Genomic DNA, 18,806 nt, shown 5'->3' with positions numbered 1-18,806 from the left:
CTACCCACATCCAGCCTTCATGCTTCTCTACAAGCCACAGAGGTCTCTGAAGGCCAGCTTGGAACTTAGAAAAGCTGACTTTGCAGAAACTTGTTTCACCTAAACATACCAGGTCTGCATGTGATTTGATTGACAGAGATCCATGACATTCCCCTCAGCTTGACCACATGCCCGCAAAGAGGCAGCTGGGGCAACTCTGGAAGTGAGGACATCTTCGTCTATTATAGAAAAGGAGCTTCAGGTGCTAAAAGCCAGCAGGTCATGGGGCTGGAGCACGCCCCGGTCATATTCACTGTCACATAATAGTGTTCTGATAGCCCACTCCATTCTTTTGTTTAATGTAATAAATCCTCATTTCTGCTTCTAAAGGGGGCTGGCCAGATGTTTCATGTTCACAAATCCATCAAGGACAAAATCAATACACATTCTAGAGATGGCAATCTACAAATCAAACACTAAGTTTGGAAGGGTCATTTGTCCTCCCCCCAACCAACATCTCCAGCCATGGTCCACAGAGAGGGCAAGTCTAGCATGATTCCTCATCCTCTTTACTTAAGAACTGTCCAAATAACTAGAGATCCAAATGAAGAAGAGGGGGATTTATAACATTTAAAGACTTTACCAACATGAAACCAATCTCTATGAAATTAAAAAACCATACATCTTCTGTCATGTAAATTTTTTTTTTTTACAGTTTTCACTTGATTATCAATTGCAAATACTGTCTCCACTGAAGTTCCTGATTGTGAGAAACAAAACCCAACTCTGACTATTTCAACCGAAAAAGGAATTTTTTAAAAGGGAATTGGGGAGCTCAGAGAATCTCCAAAAAGGCGGAAGAACCAGATTTGGAGGCTACACAGCCAGGAACAATGCCTAATTGCAGCACAGAGATGCGCCAGCGAAGATGCCACTGATGTCACCACTGGGCACAGACATCACCCTTTGTTCCATGAAGCCCTAACACTGGGCTCTGGATGCTGTTCCTAAGAACCGCTTCCCCTCACGCCTCTGGCAACCAGACATAGCTGATTGACTATGGTCCCTCTCGATTCTACAGTCTCTGTTTTCTTGGTCACTAACTTCTAATTCAAGGTCTTCAGTGAGTGTGATGAGCATCAGAGCCTGAGTTGTGTGTCTGCTCTTCCTACAGGGAGGCTGTGAAAGTATCTGCCACGTTAAATCTTTAGAGGAGGATATGGACTCCATTCCTACTCACAAATGAAAGGGGTTCAGATGTTGAGTGGCTTAAAAAAGTGATAAATATGCCCTAAATGTATAAATAATGGAGGAAGAAAGAGAGAATGTGTCGTTAGCAGAAAAAGCTTTGCATTTAGGCACGGTCTAGCACCTAGAATGCTAATCTTTGCATTTTACGACTTGGACCAAATGGACCCCAGATCCCAATCCAGTTCCCTGCTAGACTGGAAACCTTGCCTTCAATCCCAACCCTGTTGGCAAGGACTCTAATCATTTCATCTCCTGTTTTCTCCACTGGGATTGGATTTTCTTCCAATAAACTTACAGTCCCCTGTTTGATCTTCTCAGCAACGCTTGAGTGCCTTGATTCTATTCTGGTGGAGGCCCATCTTGTATAGGAGTTAGGTTCAAATGTCAGCACATAAGGTGAAAACCATGTAGAGTGAACAATTACCCATGATCCCCGGTGTTTTGGTTAAGCACCAGCTGAAGTCACGGGCTTGAATTTAGGGGTCACGTCGTATGGAAGATAATGTGCACCTTTCAACACCAGAATTACATTCAGCACAAGATGCTCCCACCATGACAGTCAAAGGAGAAACTGGGGGAATTAGAGGCTTCACAGGTCCTGTCTCATGCATACGTGGTGACACATATTCACTGAGGACGAGCGTGGGCTGAATGACCACACAATTTACAGTTTAAATTATTATGGTTACTCTCTCTGTTTCTATTTCTTCACTGAGATCACACCGTGCCACGTAAAGCCACTTGGCTTCCTGACCTTCATTCCTCCATTCAGGAGCACACAGGCAGAGTGGGGACTCTATGCATTCCGGATTTGCTACTTCATGGAGTGAAAAAAAAGCCCCAGGACTCTGCAGGCTTCTGGCAAGGCCCTCACCTTCCATCCCTCCATCCCACCAGGGCCCATAGCCTCACTTCCAGTTTCTGCCTTGAGATCACCAGGGCTAATCTCTTTATGCCTTTTAGTCCTATATTCTTCAATTGCTTTAGGAAGACCAGGCCTCCGAGGGTCTTCCCTAACTCTTCAGACCCTAATCTCATGCTCTGTACAGAATGACAGGCAACCCACCACCCCCCAGCCCACACCAGCCCCCTCCCCTGCTTGACTTTCCTCCATAGTACTTCTCACTACTCGACAGACTGTATTAGTATGATTTACGTATCTGTCTTCCACCACTGGAATATGAGTTCTACAGACGTGGGGCTTTGTCTGTTTTCTTCACGCTGTATCCGCACCATCTAGACTAGAGGCCAGCACATGGTAGGCTTTCAATACATGTTTGTCAAATGAATGAATGAATGAAACGGACTTAGATGACTCTTCAGGATCTTTTAAATAGACCCTCGCCCATGCCAAGTGCCCTTTGGAAGCCCCGTGCCACGCACCAGCCTCCCTTGCATAACAAACCAACGCAAGCCTGCACCGTAATGCCATTTGCATCCGTGTAGTGTAAGGAGAACTGTACACCCTGGACTCACTGACAAATAGCAGCCCCAGGCTCCATAGTCTGCTTGCATGAGATATAAAATGGGATGACTCATCCGGCTATGATCATACACTTGCTCCTGCAAAAATGGGCAAATGCCAAGTCCGGAGCTTAATCCTGTCTTTCAGGGCAAGCTACTCAGAGATCCATTTCCAAATTGTAGTTACATAGCAAAAAAAAAAAAAAAAAAAGAAAAAAGGAAAGAAAAAAAGAAAGAAAGAAATTTGTTTCCTAATAATATGATCCAGAACATTCTGCCAGCCACGATGCTTTGCTTGCTCCCCAAATGTGGGGTCCACGGGTGAGAGAAAGAAGGGCTGGGTCCCCAGGGGCGAGCCTCCTCCTCGGAGGAAATGGTCTCACATTCGAGGCTCTGAACCATCACTGGAGGAAGAGCTTCTGTCACCGTATAGAGCTGCCCAAACTTTGCCCGGGCAGTGGGCAATGCTGCCGGCATAGCACATGCCCAAGTTAGCACTGGAGGATTCCTCCCCCACCGTGGATTCTAATTTTAAAAGCAGTTAAAGAAAGAGGCAGGGAAGGGAGGAGCTGAGAAGCCAAGGAGATGGAAAGTACAGCAGTGTTCACTTACCGGTAAATGATGCCCTTGCTCTGTAAGAAGAACAGACCGATGGCAATTTCTGCAGCATAAAATCTGAAATTAAAAAAAAAAACAAAAAGCAATGGAGAAATTCAAGGACACCATATGCTTGGCAACTCTCAGAAGTCAATACAATATTGAACTGGGCATAGGGCATTAATGTTCCACCATGGATGGTGAACCATACATCTCATAAAACGAAGTATGAGAGTCTGGACGGATGAACAGGGTTTAGAGAGCTATGAGGCTAAGGACAAAATGGGGTGGGCAGAGGTTCAGCAACTGCTTAGTGGGGAGGAGGCCACGGGATATGATGAACTGGCTGGAGAATGATCATTTCAGACTACAGCATGACAACGGCTAACCTCTGCTGAAGGCTCACCATCAACCTTGCATCATTTCAGGTTAGCATCTGATTAAATCTAAATAACAATCCCATAAGGTAGGTGATACTACTACTTCCCTGTTCCTCAGATGAGGAAACGGAGGCTTAGTGACAAGAAATAATTTGACCAAGTTATACAGCTAATGAATGGCACAGCCAGTACTGGAAACAGCATCTGGCTAAAGCGTAAGCTCTTCATGAAGGCCCGGAAAGAAACAGATTTTTGAGAGAACCAGAAAGCCCCGTTACAAAGGTTGGGCGGGCCTTTGGGGAACTCTGTAAAATGTCCTGACAATGTGTCTTGTGTGATAATGGAGTGAAGGTCAGTGGTCAATTAGATGTCAGAAGTAAAAGAAGAGCCAACCCATTAGGACTGTGCCAAGATACACAAATGGCACGACCTGGAGGCACGAGAATGCAAACCCTGCCAGAATTAGTGCTCATGACCTGGGCAGGTGGGAGGAGGGGGGCAAGGCTGAGCTGAACAGGAGCCAGCAAGCCTCTGCAATGATGGGATGGGGCCCTAGATGAGCCTCCAGAGCTTTCTAGCGGGACAATGAGAGCCTGGCAAACTCCCTAGGAGAGGTTAGCGCTGCTGATGCTATGACTTGCCGTGCTCCTATTCTCCATCAGCCGGGAGAAACAGGATGAAATTTGTGTTCTAAAAAGAACAGACCAGCTGCCTTGTGGACTGAAGGGGACAGAATGAACTCAGCAGGGGAAACAGATTTCCAAAGACCCAGAGTCAGTCTCCCCACCCCAAGAGCCACAGAGCGTAGTCACTATGCAGCTTGAGCCTTCATCTCCCTGGAACGAGGGCATCTAAGAGGGAGAGTGGTGTCAGACAGACAACATGAGCAAAGAAGATCTGGGTCAGAATTCTGGATCTGCCTCACACTAGCTCTGTGACCTTAAACAAGTCTCTAAAAACTCTCTGGGCCTGGCACATAGTAAGCTCTCAATAAATATCAGCAAAGGAATACACAAAACCTACAATGACATTCCCCAAGGAAGCTATAGGGCTTTCTCTATGAGCCAGGGGCAAAACTTAGAGATAGGGACTTCCCTGGAAGTCCAGTGGTTAAGACTCCACGCTTCCAATTCAAGGGGCGTGGGTTCGATCCCTGGTCAGGGAACTAAGATCCCACATGCCACGCAGCGTGGCCCCAAGAAACGTAGAGATAAAGAAATAGCTGTGGCTTTCAAGCTTCAAGTTCTTAGCTGGTGTCAAGAAAGAAAGAAGTATCCCATCTCAGCAGAACACCCTTTGCCCCGGCCATGTATTTCTCAGAAGCCCAAGATGTTTAAAGAAAAAGCTCAAGATGTTTAAAATCCCTATTCGACTAAGAACCCAAAAGAACTAACAACCCCCCCATTTATCCCAAGGGAAAAGCACAGCACCAGTTCTCACTTACACAGCGTGAGGTTCCTTGAACCGGCCCACTTGTTGGATGTGGTACATGAGGTCGCCACCATTCACATACTCCATCACAAAGTACAGGCGGTCCTGGGAGAAGACAGTGAAGAGCAAAGTCAGCGTCTTACAGTTTCTTGGGTTCCAAACGGAGAGCAGGTAATAGCTGGGATTTATGTTCAAAACCACCAGGACTCTATGACAGGTTGGGTGCACTGTTTCCCCAAGCGGAGTATTTGTGCCACTGGAAGTATGCAAGTGACCACAGGCAGTATGTGAATTGTTTTTTTAAATTAATAACGCTAACTTTATACTTGTCGGTACTGGAAAATAAAATTAGCACATTAATCTCGTGACTTAGTGGCTATCATTGTTTAGTAAATCTTATTTTAATAAACAGTGGAGACTATTAAGCGAATCATATACAGGTAATAGGTAAGCTGTGGGAGCCAGCCTCCGCCATGTCCCCTGTGATTTCCACTGCCCGGTGTTCACATCCTGGTGTAGTCCCTTCCCTCTGAGAATTGGACTGACTTGTCTAACCAACAGGATATTGTAAAAATGACAGTGTGTGGCTTCTGGGACTGGTCGCGTTGTGAAATATGTGTTTCTGTCTTACTTATATATTGGGGTGGCTGGGTCGCTGTGTAAAAGGGGGTTTGCTGTCAAAAGTCGCCAAGCTATTGTACGGGGCTGTAAGACCAGGAGGGGGGTAGCAGAGAAGTGATGTGTAGGGCAAAGGGTCCCTATGAAATCAATATAGGATTTGAAGTCTCTTTCCACTACCTACTAGCTGTGCAACAGCTGTTACTTAACCTCTCGAATCTCCAGCTTTCTCTCCACCTGTAAAGTGGACACGACCCACCTGCCCATAGAGTAAGTACCAAGATGACGTATGTGAAGTGTTCTAACAATGATGGCAGCCATACAACAAAGGTTTAATCCACCACTGAAAAAAAGCCTTCCTTATAGTGCACAGAACTTTATCTTACATATAACAGTCACGTGTGCATTTATCAAATGTGTATTGAGTGTACAATAATTAGAATAAAAACAACGAAATGAAGCTACCACCTGGCGAGCACTATGTGACTCAGCTGAGCGCTTTGCATATTTTGTCTCATTTTTCTCTCTAAACAACCCAACATGACAAATATTACCTTTTTCCCCTGGCAGGATTTGAACCCCGGGCAGGTTGGTTTCAGAGTCTACACTTGTAACCTCGTATCATGCAGCTTCCCGTATAAGGTTCTGACCCTGACATTGTATGGATGTGTGGGTGTGTCCTCCCTTCTGGGAGCTTCCGGTCCAGGGGAGAAGAGAAGGGACGTCAAAAAAAAGCTGGCAGACCACAAGGGACGGGTACAGGTTAATCAATTATTTTTGAAATGGTGAAGGACTTTCTCAGCCCGACTCTACTTCACCCTCTCAACATCTCTAATGAGAGGCAGAACCCTCCACTCCAAGGCATATGAGGTTTGCAAGAAGGTCACTTACAAGTTAGTGGCAGAGTGGAGACAGTCAGCCAGAACTGCCGACACCCTGCCCCTGGTTCTTTGGGGGTTTTCTGATAGAAAACAAGCCTAAAAATAGCATCTGTCTTTGCTGCACGTTGAAGAGAACCAAAACACTTGCTTTTAAAAATTATTTTTAAAACTAGCAGATGGCATCGGCCACAGAGAGAGAAGTAAGTGAGGGAGAGATTTCAGTTGCTTGCTTTCTGCTTGGAAGAACTCAACTTGCCCCCCCCAGACTCATTAGTCAGAATCCCAACATCAGGGAGAGAGCTCCACGGTGGGTAATGCCATGTTCTGTGGTCTGTTTCTACCACTCACTGTATTCGGGGCAACCCTGAGATCTGTCATCTTCGAACTGTACTGAGTGTGGCATTGGCACACCAGTGCTTCAGCTATTAAACATTATGGTTTGCATCTTGCTGTCCTTTCATTTTCCGAGCAAACACTTAATGATGCCCACTCTTTGCCAGGCTCTTCTACTGCCAGAGATACTACTGTGAATGATCCGTGGTGCCCGACGTTAAGGATTCCCCCAGGCAAGTGGGGAGACCAGATAAACTTCCAAACGGCAATGTTTCCCAAAATGAGGTGGGAGATAATTTTAGGTGGGCTACGTTTTTACCTTTAGAGTTTTGTGTTTATTTTAATGCATATTATTAAAAATATAACTAGCACCTGAAGCCCCTGATTTGATGGCTATTATTGCTGAGGAGGGAGAGTAGAATGCACGGAGTTACAAAAGAGGAGATGAGATGTGAGCAAGACATGGGATCAGATTATGATGAACTGCAGAAGGCCATCCACCCAAACGTCAGTCATCTCACTTACGTTAAGATCTTTACCATGTTGTTCTAAATCATCTACTAAAATTTACTTATTTTAAAATGTTTTTTATTAACTTACCTTATTTTTTTTTTTTTTTACTTAAACACAGTTATTTAAAAATTTGAAAACTTCACACCAAAGTCATAAATGGAGATTCATTGTCTCTGTAAAAAAATAAATGCCTCTCTGGAGTCTATTGACTCCATGCTATCACCAGTCTGGCTTTGGTACATCAATCCCTTAAATGACTTATTTTTAAAATAAATGCAATTTGCCCATGTACTTCACCTCCCACTCCAACCCAAGGAACATCAAAATTTGGAAAACACTGCCAATGGCAATCTAGAGCCCATCTTGAGCAGAGAAGTGAATTTTAGAACTTTTATCGAGCATTTATGTTTGCAATTCATGGTGTTAGGCGTTAAAAGGGCAAAAATGATAAGGTACAGGTCTTGCCGTCAGAAAATTCAGAATCTTGGTTAATTCCATAGGAATTCAGAATCATGGTTAATATACAACTAACTAAAGCCATCATCTAAAGTAGGATGCGTTCAGAGAAATTTCATGAGAGGTACAAAGAGTGAGCTTTGGGGACTTCAGCTCACCCACTACCTCCAATTCTGACATAATTATTCCCCCCATAGTGCCCTGAAATCTGACTTTGTTCCCCACGCTTCCTATAAAATTATTCCAAGGCTTCACAGATCTTTCTCATAGTCACGTGCAGCGGGTTTGGATCAGGACCTACTTGCTGGCCTCTCCTACATGGACATCGGAAAGTATGTATTGAGTATGGACTCCAAGTCCAGCTTGGCCCCTGCTACCTGCTCTGTTTTCCAAAGAGGACTTGTCACAGCTCAAAACATCAACTCTCATCGCTCTAGGCTGATGAATCTCGACTTCAATTTCTATCCTCTCCCTTTCTCCTGAGCTCCAGTCAGCTCCAGCTGGCTACAGGACGTTTCTACGTGGGTGTTCCACTGTCAACTCCAATTAAAAGCTCCGAAAGGCAAGCTCACCATCTTTCTCTTCAAACTAGCCAGTCTGCTCAACTTTCAAAGTGTTTCTTCCAAATTATCATCGTTATTGCGGTTATTCTTCATTTACACACTGCCCTTGTCTCCGAAGCGTGAAACGACTTCAGTTAATTATAAATTTCCTTTCTCCGTGACCGCTCATGTTCCATCAGTAAATAAATAAAATTAAATATCTGTCTGTCACCGCAGCGTGCAAAATGGTTGGATAGAATTTTTCAAATTTGGAGTGTGAATATGAGAATAGTCTGATTTAAAACGATGGCTGGATTGCATGTGCAGAATTCACCAGGGGAGGCCCTGGATAGGGCAGGGCATTTAAAGAGATAATCACTGTTCCTCCAAGACAGCTGAAAGTGGGATGTGACACAATGCCCATGTGACTGCCAGGAGGACACTTGCCACTTTTAATAAGATACCACGGACAGAGAAAATCAACAATGTGGGCAACTCTAAGCGTGTACCCTGCTCTAAGGTGAGTTGCATAAGTGCTAATCTATTTAATGATCTTTAGTGATTTTCCAAGCTGGTCAGTGAATCAATCCTGTATGTAAACTGTTCCTCTTACTGCAAAGATCCATCTGTTTCTATCAAGAAGCTGTGCAGTTAAGAGCCTTAGCTGTGGCATGAGCTAATACTGGGTTCAAGGGCCGGTTATCCTGCTTACTTACTCTGAGACCTTGCATCAGTTACTTAAACTTCCCCTGCCTTCCTAAAGGGGAAGGAATAGCTTCTCTTCCATATGGGTTTGCAAAGATGTAACAGATAATGCCTGGAGTCCATGCAAACTCACAGAGGCTCACTCAAGTGAGCGTGTGGACACCTTCTTTCCTCTGTATTCTATAGCCTAAGAATCACTATCAGAATCAAGCAACTTGATGCTCCTCTAACTGTATTTTCTGCTTTCTAAGCTTTGCCCTTCCACATAGAGAGCAAAGTTCTCAAGGGCTAGGGCCATCTCTCTTCTTCCTTGGAATTCTATGGACCTTTGATTATTGAATGAATATGCAAAGGCCACCATCAAGAGGGCAGAGAGAACCAGGCTGTGTCTATTCCTTCCCACCCCAGCTCTATATGCCTGGGTTGCATTCCTGGGTCCTTTCCTGCACTCAAGATTCTTGGATGGCTTTAGTTGCCTGAGGCCCAGACACCTATCAAGCTCTCTCCAGCTTCCTCTCCTTGGATGCATTGAATACCATGTTTGCACTGCTAGCTAGCAGCAGGCTATGTCCTGCTCCAACCCAGTTGGTCTCCTTGGATTCAAGATGGCGTCTCCCACCTGACAAGAGCACCAATTATTCCGTCCCTGTAGATACAACCCCTTCTTAAAGGTTCCTGCTGAATTAGTAGCCAATTACTAGGTGATTGGGCTAGGAATAAAACAACTGACCTATGCTGAATCAATCAGATTCTCTTTCCTGTGTATGAATTGGAATTCGGGGAATTTGGTGGGTAGGCAAACTGCAAGGGACTAGGGAAGCCATGTTACCATGAACAGGGGAAAAACAAAGAAAGCAAGGAAAAAGAAACAGAGATCTAGTCTAGAAAGCTTTGAAGTTACAGTTTCTAGATCTTTATGATGCTCAGGTACATCTTTGCCTTTGGGTTGTTTTTCTTCCAATAATTCTTTTTTTTTTTTTTAACAACAGCTAGTTTGGAAGAGGTATTCTGTTTCCTGCAACTCAACCATGGCCAACTGAGACTACGGCCAAGAGTTTCCTACAGCAACGCCCTTACATTAAACTATATCCTTGGATACTGCTGCCAACCCCGAGTTGACCCCGAGTTACCAGGACCCCTTGGACACTCTCGGTGCTCAATGGACGTGTCGTCAGGGGCCAACTCTACAAGGGGAATCATCCTCATCCCCCTCCCTGTCCCTTTTTGCCTTCTGGGTTGATGCCCCTCCCAGCATGCCTTGCAACTGAGTTCTTGTTGGGCTACAACAGCAAATTTGGGGAGGAAGTAATTCCTGTCCTTCAATGACTCATAAAATCTAATTCTATTTAAAAAAAAAAAAAAAGAAGTGCATATGTTCAATTGAAAAGAAAACATTTAAAATAGATGTTTTGCTAAGGAGACTTAACTGCCTGTGCCCACTGGCGGTCGGGAAACTGCATGAATGTGCTGGGCTGACAATTGTACCCGGGAAAAACTGCAAAAGGGCTGGAGGAAACATAATCCTTTTGTGCCCCTCCAGCCAGCTCAAATAATGCGGGTAGCCTCCTTTTTTGTTTGTTCTGCACTTTGTACACCACCTCTTCTAATCCTCACTTCTTATGTCACTTTAAAGATGATGAAACCAATATGCAGATCTGTTAAGTGACTTCCTGGAGATCACACAGCCAGTAATCATAGACCCAGATTTATCTGACTGAGAAGCTGGTGCTTATCCCTTTGTGCTTCTAGAACAAGTGGCCTAAACCCCATTCTCCGAAGATCAGTTCCTCTAATGAGCAATTCTCTAAAAACTCAACCCCCTTCTGATGGCTTTTGTATCTGTGTATTTGAGTATTAACTTTTGCCATCTTGTGGCACATTGAACACTTTTAAAGTGTTTTATTATCGACTCTCCTGAAATAATATAAATTCAAAATGAAGACAATTACCCACTGGCCCCTCGCTAAATCAAATCAAAATTTCGATTTATCTGTGTCTCTGATTCTTTTCCGTGTGCAGATTCAATTTTAACACATTTAGAATAATCTTTTAAATAGAATGTAATATCTTACATTTTCTGTTAACATCGCGCCATGCATGCTTTTCAAGGATCTTTAAAATCCAGTTGTCTAAGAATACTTCTGATGTAACTTTGCTTTTCTAAACAAGTTTTTAGAAATTAAATTTGTATCGTTTTAAGAATGACAAAAATTGTTTTGTATATTGGTAGGGTGTCTTTTTCCTTTTTATCTATTCTGACCACCTTCAAGATTTTTCTGTTTTATCAAGGATCTTTTACCTTCCAAATTCTAAGTCTCTAGCAAAAAAAACATATCAAATTTGCAGCATGTTATAATAAATTTGTCATTTTTTAAAAGTAGCTGATTCATAAAAGAATTCTGGGTCACAAAATACAAAATGACACTCCACTCAGGCTACGCTGGCCTCCTTGCTGCTCCTCAAATATGCCGAGCATGTCCCTGCCTCGGGCATTTACACTCACTCTCCCTGCTGTCTAGAACACTTTGCCCCTAGACATCCACGTGCCTCACTCCCTCATTTGCTCTGGTCTCTGCTCAAATGTCATCCTTATCAGAAAGACCTTCCTTGATCATCCAATCAAAAATAGCATCTCTGTCTTCATCCATCCATCTCTTCCCCCTTTATTTTTTATTATTATTGTTTATTATCTGTCTCCTCCGTTCGAATGTAAATTCCCAAGGAACAGGGGACTTTATCTCTTTTGTTCACTGATGTACCCTCACAGGGATGCAGCTGGGTCCTGACACATTTATGTCAACAAATAAATATTTGTTGACAGAATCAATAAGCCTTAGTACCCCCTGTAGACTGGCAGTAATGATCTGACTTTCAGGGATGTTGGCTTTAGGGATACTGCCTATTCCAGCCAGGACGCCTCCACCTCTGGAGCACCAATCTGGGGGTCAGGGGATATGCAACTCCAGAAGGTGAGCGTGAGACAATGACCACCTTCATGGGCCTTCCTGCTCACCTGAGCCAGGTTAACAATGGTTTGTTTCACCTATAGGCAGGGCTCCCTAAATCTGAAAATCACTCCCACCACGAAATCTTTCCGATCATCGCAATATCCTTGTGGGGTAAGTAGGTGACTCTTTCCTAGTGAAAAGAACACCTGAAGGGGCATTAGGACACCTGCCACTTACCGACAGTGTAACCTGAGGCATTTCAAATTTCTGAGGGTTGGTTTCCTTTACAGAAGTGTGGACAGTAATACGTGCTTGTGGTGTTCTTGTTAAAATTAGATGTGATCATGACAATGAAGATAATTTCTAAAGTAGAAAAAGGAATCTGGAGGTCAGGCAGAGGCAGGATAGCAAGGCTTCGGGGTTTGGGCTTCTAGAGTCTTACAGAACAAATGCCAGTGCCACCCCCCCCTCCCTGTGTGTGGCATTGCTCAAGTTACTGAACTTCTCTGAATATCAGCGCCCTTATCTATACATTGGGGGTAGCCACAGGGCCCACCCAGTCGAAGCGTCAGGAGGATAAAATGAGAGGTTACCTGTAGAGCACTGAGCACAATGCCTGACACAGGCTGGCACACTAAGGCTGCTGCTTTTTGTGCTTTTGATCATCCCTGTTGAGGCCATTTTGGTAGCAACTCAACATAATCTACTAGTAAAAGCTTGGGCTCTGGGTTCAGTGGGCCTGTGACCCTGTGCTGTGTCCAGGGAAAACTACCCAACATCCCAGTTCCTCAATCCATTCACCTGCAAAGTGGGGGGTCAGATAATCCCTTCCACCCAAGATGTTTTGTGAGGCTGGAACGAAACAGAGTTTTCAAAGGCCCACAGGATGGCAGATGCTCAGACAGAAAGTCAGATCCACTCCAGGGATGGGAAAGCTGAAGGAGGGAGCACCAGGTGTGGGATGCGGTGGGGCCCCTGCTGGAGCCTGGAGACAGGCTGGCTGCTGGCGGTTCTGCCCCACGCGTGTCAGGTAGAGTGGAAATCGGGTAACGTACACTCAAAAGACCTCATAGTGCGGTGATTAAGTGTAAAGCCCCTCGGAGCCAGGCTGCCTGGGTTCAAGTCCTGGCCCTGAAACGTACTAGCTGTATGGCCTCAGTGTCCGTCTGTGACATTGGGATGATGTCGGGACCCATGCAAGGGCTGTCACGGACGTGGCTTATGATGGCTGGTCCTGTGCCTCACGTATAGTAGGCATTATTAGGTCTTTGAAATAAATTTATGTAAAATTAAAATATATGTGCTTAGCCAAAAGAAAAAGTAAATGAAAAAAATTTTCAGTGGGGGCCTTTCACTCAAAGAGCATCTGCTGCTGAGTGGACGTGAGATGGGAGGGTCTCTGCTCTCCCCTCAGCCAACCCCGCTCAGCCCCCAAGGGCCTCGAGCTCAGCTGGCAGTGAGTGTATCTCCCCATGCCAAGCGTAACTCTGCTATTTAAAGTTATATTTTCCCCCCAAACAATACAGCCCCTCAACGTGAGTTAACGATTTCATCTGATCCTCACCAACAAAGAAAGCAACCTGTTCCATCCCTGGCCTTGCTGGAGTGGGAGACTGTGGGTCGGTCTTCAATAGGAGGCCTCCATCCCCATACAAGACTCGAATCTACTCAACTCTCGTGTTTTACGTTCTCTCGGTTCTTAATCTCTCTTCCCTGGCAGGTGACAACTCCTGGAGGGGACCCAGGGTCTGCACAATTTCCATGCACACCCAGACCCTACTCTCCAATTCCAGAAAGCATAATGAAATACAAGGCTCAATGTTAAAAGAAGAGAATCAAATCCACTCTACTCTATCGTGTTTAAAACAGTAAATTACAAATGAAGATACTGTACTTAATGAATATTAGTCACAAATGACCAATTTCCCCCAATCTCAACACATCCAACTGAAATTGAAAACTGCTGCTCCAAGTTAGCCCAGCTTCTTCCTTGAGAACAAGATCTCCTTGTTTACCACTCAGTCTGTTTACCACTGAGACTGTCCTTTATCTGGTGATGTCCACAAGTCAGTTTGGGAACCACCAATGGAAAAAAAGAGAAGATGTGAGAATGAGAGAGTCTAGAGGTCTAAGAGTCTAGTCTAATCCCATTTCTGTCACTACTTGAATACCTTTAGGCCTTAACTCCCCAAGGTAACACTAGGGATTTGGACTTGTAAGATGTATGCCCTTCCCGATCTTTGCCAAGTCCCAGGTAATGTGAATTATTGCTCACTTAATATTTTTCTTTACAAGGACTCTATTCTTTTACCCAAAAATTTTATTTTAAAAGCAAACTTTTGTCACCTTTGGGGCATAACAGTGAGCCAGTTCATGAAAACTGTCAAATAACAAAAAAAGTGTCATGCATCTATCCTGCCTTTCCTATATGAACTGTATCACCAGGGGACCAAGCAACAGATGAGGGAAGTCTCTCTTTATAAAAGAATTCCAACTAATAAAGAAAAAGGAATGACAGAATTAGGATATCACCATCTCACAATCCTTAATGAATTCATGGACCTAGGCACAGAGCATCACTGGTTGCCAACACTTTACAAAAAGAGAGACAACCGGACGTTATGTGACTTTGGATGAAAAAACACACACAGCCACCTATGGTCTTGCCAAAGGGATCAAACCTGGGTCTGACCGAACCTCTAGGTCCAGCTACCAATTTGCAGAAAACACAGAGGACAGAGGAAACATGTGGAGGGGCCCCATGACTATGCACTCAGCAAAATCCAGACTGTGAAAATGCTGTGGGTCAAACAGCCCAGGATCTTTAGCAGATAAAAGAAAGGGATGGAAGGAATGGAGAGGGAAATCACCCTATTAAAAGACAAATCAAATTTCTACAAATGGGAAAGAGTAAACTATCTTATCAAGGGATGATAAAACTATAGAGACAGGCAAGGAAGTCAAGCTACCATTTGGGGGGAGATTGAGATTGGGACGCAGAGAAGCTTCTAGAGTGGCTGCCAAAGTTCTTTCTCGACCTGGATGGTGGTATGAGGAACTTAACCTTGTAATAACTCATTATTAAAACATCAATTGTGTGTGGTTTCTCTATATTTGTCTTATAATATCTCAAAATTTAAAAATAAAAAGACTTTATATTGTCATAAATGAAAGAAATCTGTAAAAATACATAGAAAATAAAAGCAAAACAGCGACTTAGAAACTGCTATTTGCCAAAGCTCAGAACCTGAAGCTTGGTCCTGTCTCTTCGTTAAAAAGTCAAGTGTTAGAAAGATGTTAATGGCCATGCTAGCACCAAACAGAAACATTCTCTTCGAGGCACTCAGAAGAAAATAAAGTGAACTGAAAAGAACGTAATTTAAAATCCGAGCACCACCCAAAATCACCCTTTGAACTACCCAGGACCATTCTGCATGGTGGTGCGTGCTCTATACTTTGGCAAACATGATTTCAGCTCTTAGTCCTGCCTGCAGTGGAGTGAAAAATGTTCTTGTAGCCCCTTGTCACCAGCAGACCCCAACAAGAGGCTGGTGGGTCAAAGCCCCCGCAGGGGAATACTGTACACATTTGCCTAGAATGTTCCTTCTCTTGATGACCTGTGGTAGGGAGATTGTCTGGGATTCAGGAAATGGGCCCCAGCAGAAAATCATCCCTGCACCCAAAACACAGATGCCCTTGTGGCGATCAGGCAACAACTGAAGTGAATAACCAGCATCTATGAGCGTTTACCAGGTATCAAGCACTGTGTTGAGTGTTTCTCATGTATAATCTCATTTCCTCCTCATAGCAACCTTGGATGTAGCTCATTCACAAATGAGGAGACTGATACCAAGAGGTTTTGTAATTTTCCCAAGGCCACTCAGTCAGAAAGTGACAAAGCTGGGATCTTAACCCCAAATGTATCAAGAGACTACTTAGAACAGGGAAGGGGCTGGGTTCTGGCTCTACACCTTTCACAACAGGTAGTTCTATGCCTGGCGTATGGTCTGCACTGAGAAAACCCACCTCAAACCCAGTTCTGGGTCTTCCTAGGCTGGAGGGACTCAGTCTAACTTAGCAGAGCACAGGACTTGGTGATGTTGGAGAAGAGAGCAAGTCCCAAGCTTTAAGGTACACGCAACTTGCAATAGTGTCCCATCTCGCACAGGGGTTGGGCTCTACAATCAGGATGTAGGGTGAGAACTGGAGAGAGTCAAAATAATCTTGAAAACTCCCTTAAAGCATCTTCAAGACACTAGGCCTTTGGCCCTTAGAAGCTCCCAAAGCAAGAATTAACTTTGTATCTCTTTTCATTTAGGCTCTGCCCCATCTCCCCCCTGCCCCCTGCCCCCTTCCCCGCCCCGCCACAGTGCCTGGTACCTGGGAAAGGCTCATAGATAAGGTATAGAGCTGAGTAAGCTGGGTCCCGTTTCTGAGAAGGTCATGTTCTTAAAGCAGAGAAGACAGACATGGGGATAGTTACAAGACAAGGCAATGGGGGCTGTCATAGCAGAACCTGGAGAGGTGAATGGGTCCCCAAATTGTTGCCTGATCGCCACAAGTACCCCCCTAGGTATGGAGACCAAGGTCTAGTCTGAACAGGGGAAAGGTAAGAAGTTGCTTGAAGGGCCATCTCTTATTCTCACAGATAGAGGTAGGATCACAGTCAATGGCAGATAGTACCCAGATGCCCCCTTCTTCTTAGGAGCCCAGCTCTGATCTCACAAGTCCCTGCCCAGGCTGTGTCCCCTGCCCCGGGAGTCCTCTGAGGGCTGTGTTGTCAGGCAACCCCTCCTCCAAGGAGGTCCATGCAACCTGCAGCGTGAACTCGCGCATTTATCTGAAGAGTCCAGAGGGCCGACTGTGACCCTCTAGGGGCACGTAGGAGGACCTTTTCCCTCACCCCATCTGTAAGTTCTGCTAGTACATCTCAGATTGTGAGTCCTGAGTTCCTGTCCGCAAGTCACCTCTTGCTGCCAGAGGAAGGCCCTGCTCCACTGGTTATAAAACCAATTGCCTGAGTTCCTTTATCTTTGTTGAAACAGCATCTGCCTCAGGGGAGGGTGCTTCTCAGCAGCAACCTCAGAAATTCTCCGCGGCTGCCCGTCCCTGGGCCCTGACAGCTTCCTGTCCTAGTCTAGGAGGGGAAGGGCCCGGGTGTCTCTTTGCAGTGGCCGCTGCCAGGACAGCTCTGGCCAAAGCCTGAAGCCTGGAGATGGAGTGGCCCAGGCCCCCAGGCAGTTACCATGGTCTGGAAGCAGGAATGCAGCTGGGTCAGGAAGGGCGGCTTCCCGGGCAGGGCCAGCACCCGCTTCTCTACCATCGTGCATTCCACGTCATCATCTTGGATCACCACGTCCTTCTTCAGGATCTTCACGGCGTAGAGCTCATCTGTGCCCTTCCGCTCTGAGAGCATGACCTGCAAGAGAGCGGGCACGTCAGTGGAGTAGTCGAAGGGGCCCCGGGGAAGCCACAGGCGGCTGACGGTCACTCAGGTCCGCTCCAAGCTTAGTCCACGTGCCCTCGGTGAATGCTGATACGCCAAGTGAAGTTTCCCACAGACCTCGCACCTTGAATGGCTGAACCCAATCAACAGAGGATGGATCCAAAAGAGAGACAGACTCACAGACGTAGAAAACAAACTTATGGTGACCAAAGGGGAAAGTGGTGGGGGCAGGGAGGGATAAATGAGGAGTTTGGGGTTAACAGATACACGCTACTATAAATAAAATAGATCAACAAGGATCTACTGTGTAGCACAGGGAACTCTAGTCAGTATCTTGTAATAACCTATAATGGAAAAGAATCTGAAGAAGAATATAGGGATATAAACTGAATCACTTTGCTGTACACCTGAAACTAACACAACATTATACATCAATTATACTTCAATTTTTTAAAAAGCATATGACTAAAAAAATTTTTTTTTAAATTTTTTAAAAATAGAGGATGGTTCCAAGAGAGATGAGCAAGTATTCGGACATCCCTTTGGGATATGTAATCAACGCCCAGCCAAACAGGACTAGAACCCCATGAGGGCAAGTATCTTTGCCTGTTTTGTTCACTGGGGTAACCCAAGAGTCTGGAACAGTGCCTGGCACACAGTAGGTGTTCAAGAAGTATTTGTTGAAGGAGGGAATGAGTGAATTCCTGAAAGAACTGAATTTGGGGCAATTGTTCCCTTATTCTTTCAGTTGTTTAATATTCATTAAGAGCCTGCTAAGCACCGGGGAAGCAGCATTAGATGATCAGGCACGTTCTCTGACCCTGCATGCCAGGGAGGAAGGAACACTTTGGACATTAATTACAGGGATGATGAATGTAATATTTTAACATCCTCTCCTGTTGTCCTGGGGCTTCCTTTCATGCAGCTGTGGTCACAATCTGAGCGTGTTAATCAGTGTGGCTTGTGACACATCATTATTTTCACTGGCTGTGACTATGCCAGAGAGAACAGTGACCAGCAGGTACCATTCTCAAGAAGCCTCTTAGGGAGCATGGGGCAGGACCACATGGTACAAGACCTAACCTGGTCTGGGGGCTTCTGAGATGGCTTCCTGGAGGAAGAAGCAATCAGACTGAAGTAACTATATACTGCGTGTACTGTGTCAGATATTTTGCAGGCAATAATATCAATCACCACAATATTTTGAGCACTTACCAGGGTGTCAGACAATGGTTTTCATTTATTATGTCTCATTCACTTTG

At 45.0% G+C, this 18,806-nt stretch overlaps 1 protein-coding gene and 1 long non-coding RNA gene across 4 annotated transcripts in view; one reads left to right on the top strand and one right to left on the bottom strand.

Moving 5' to 3' along the window:
* The window catches only part of LOC309614378, a 477,476-nt gene that overhangs the window by 131,952 nt on the left and 326,718 nt on the right, over positions 1 to 18,806 (top strand). The gene's annotated exons all lie outside the window — the stretch shown is intronic.
* PRKCB (protein kinase C beta) overlaps positions 1 to 18,806 on the bottom strand; it is a 311,912-nt gene that overhangs the window by 37,629 nt on the left and 255,477 nt on the right. For all 3 annotated transcript variants that reach the window (XM_082362498.1, XM_082362499.1, XM_082362500.1), the window contains exons 10-12: positions 17,344 to 17,517; positions 5,116 to 5,207; positions 3,307 to 3,369 (exon numbers count right to left, since the gene is read on the bottom strand). In XM_082362498.1, coding sequence (XP_082218624.1) covers positions 3,307 to 3,369; positions 5,116 to 5,207; positions 17,344 to 17,517 — 329 coding nt within the window. The remainder of the gene's footprint in view (positions 1 to 3,306; positions 3,370 to 5,115; positions 5,208 to 17,343; positions 17,518 to 18,806) is intronic.

Source organism: Balaenoptera borealis, assembly GCF_965194805.1.
Source record: "Balaenoptera borealis genome assembly, chromosome: 16".
NCBI classification, from domain to species: Eukaryota; Metazoa; Chordata; class Mammalia; order Artiodactyla; family Balaenopteridae; genus Balaenoptera; species Balaenoptera borealis.
The sequence above is the reverse complement of the archived record's forward strand: the minus strand, read 5'-3'. Positions and strand labels throughout refer to the sequence as shown.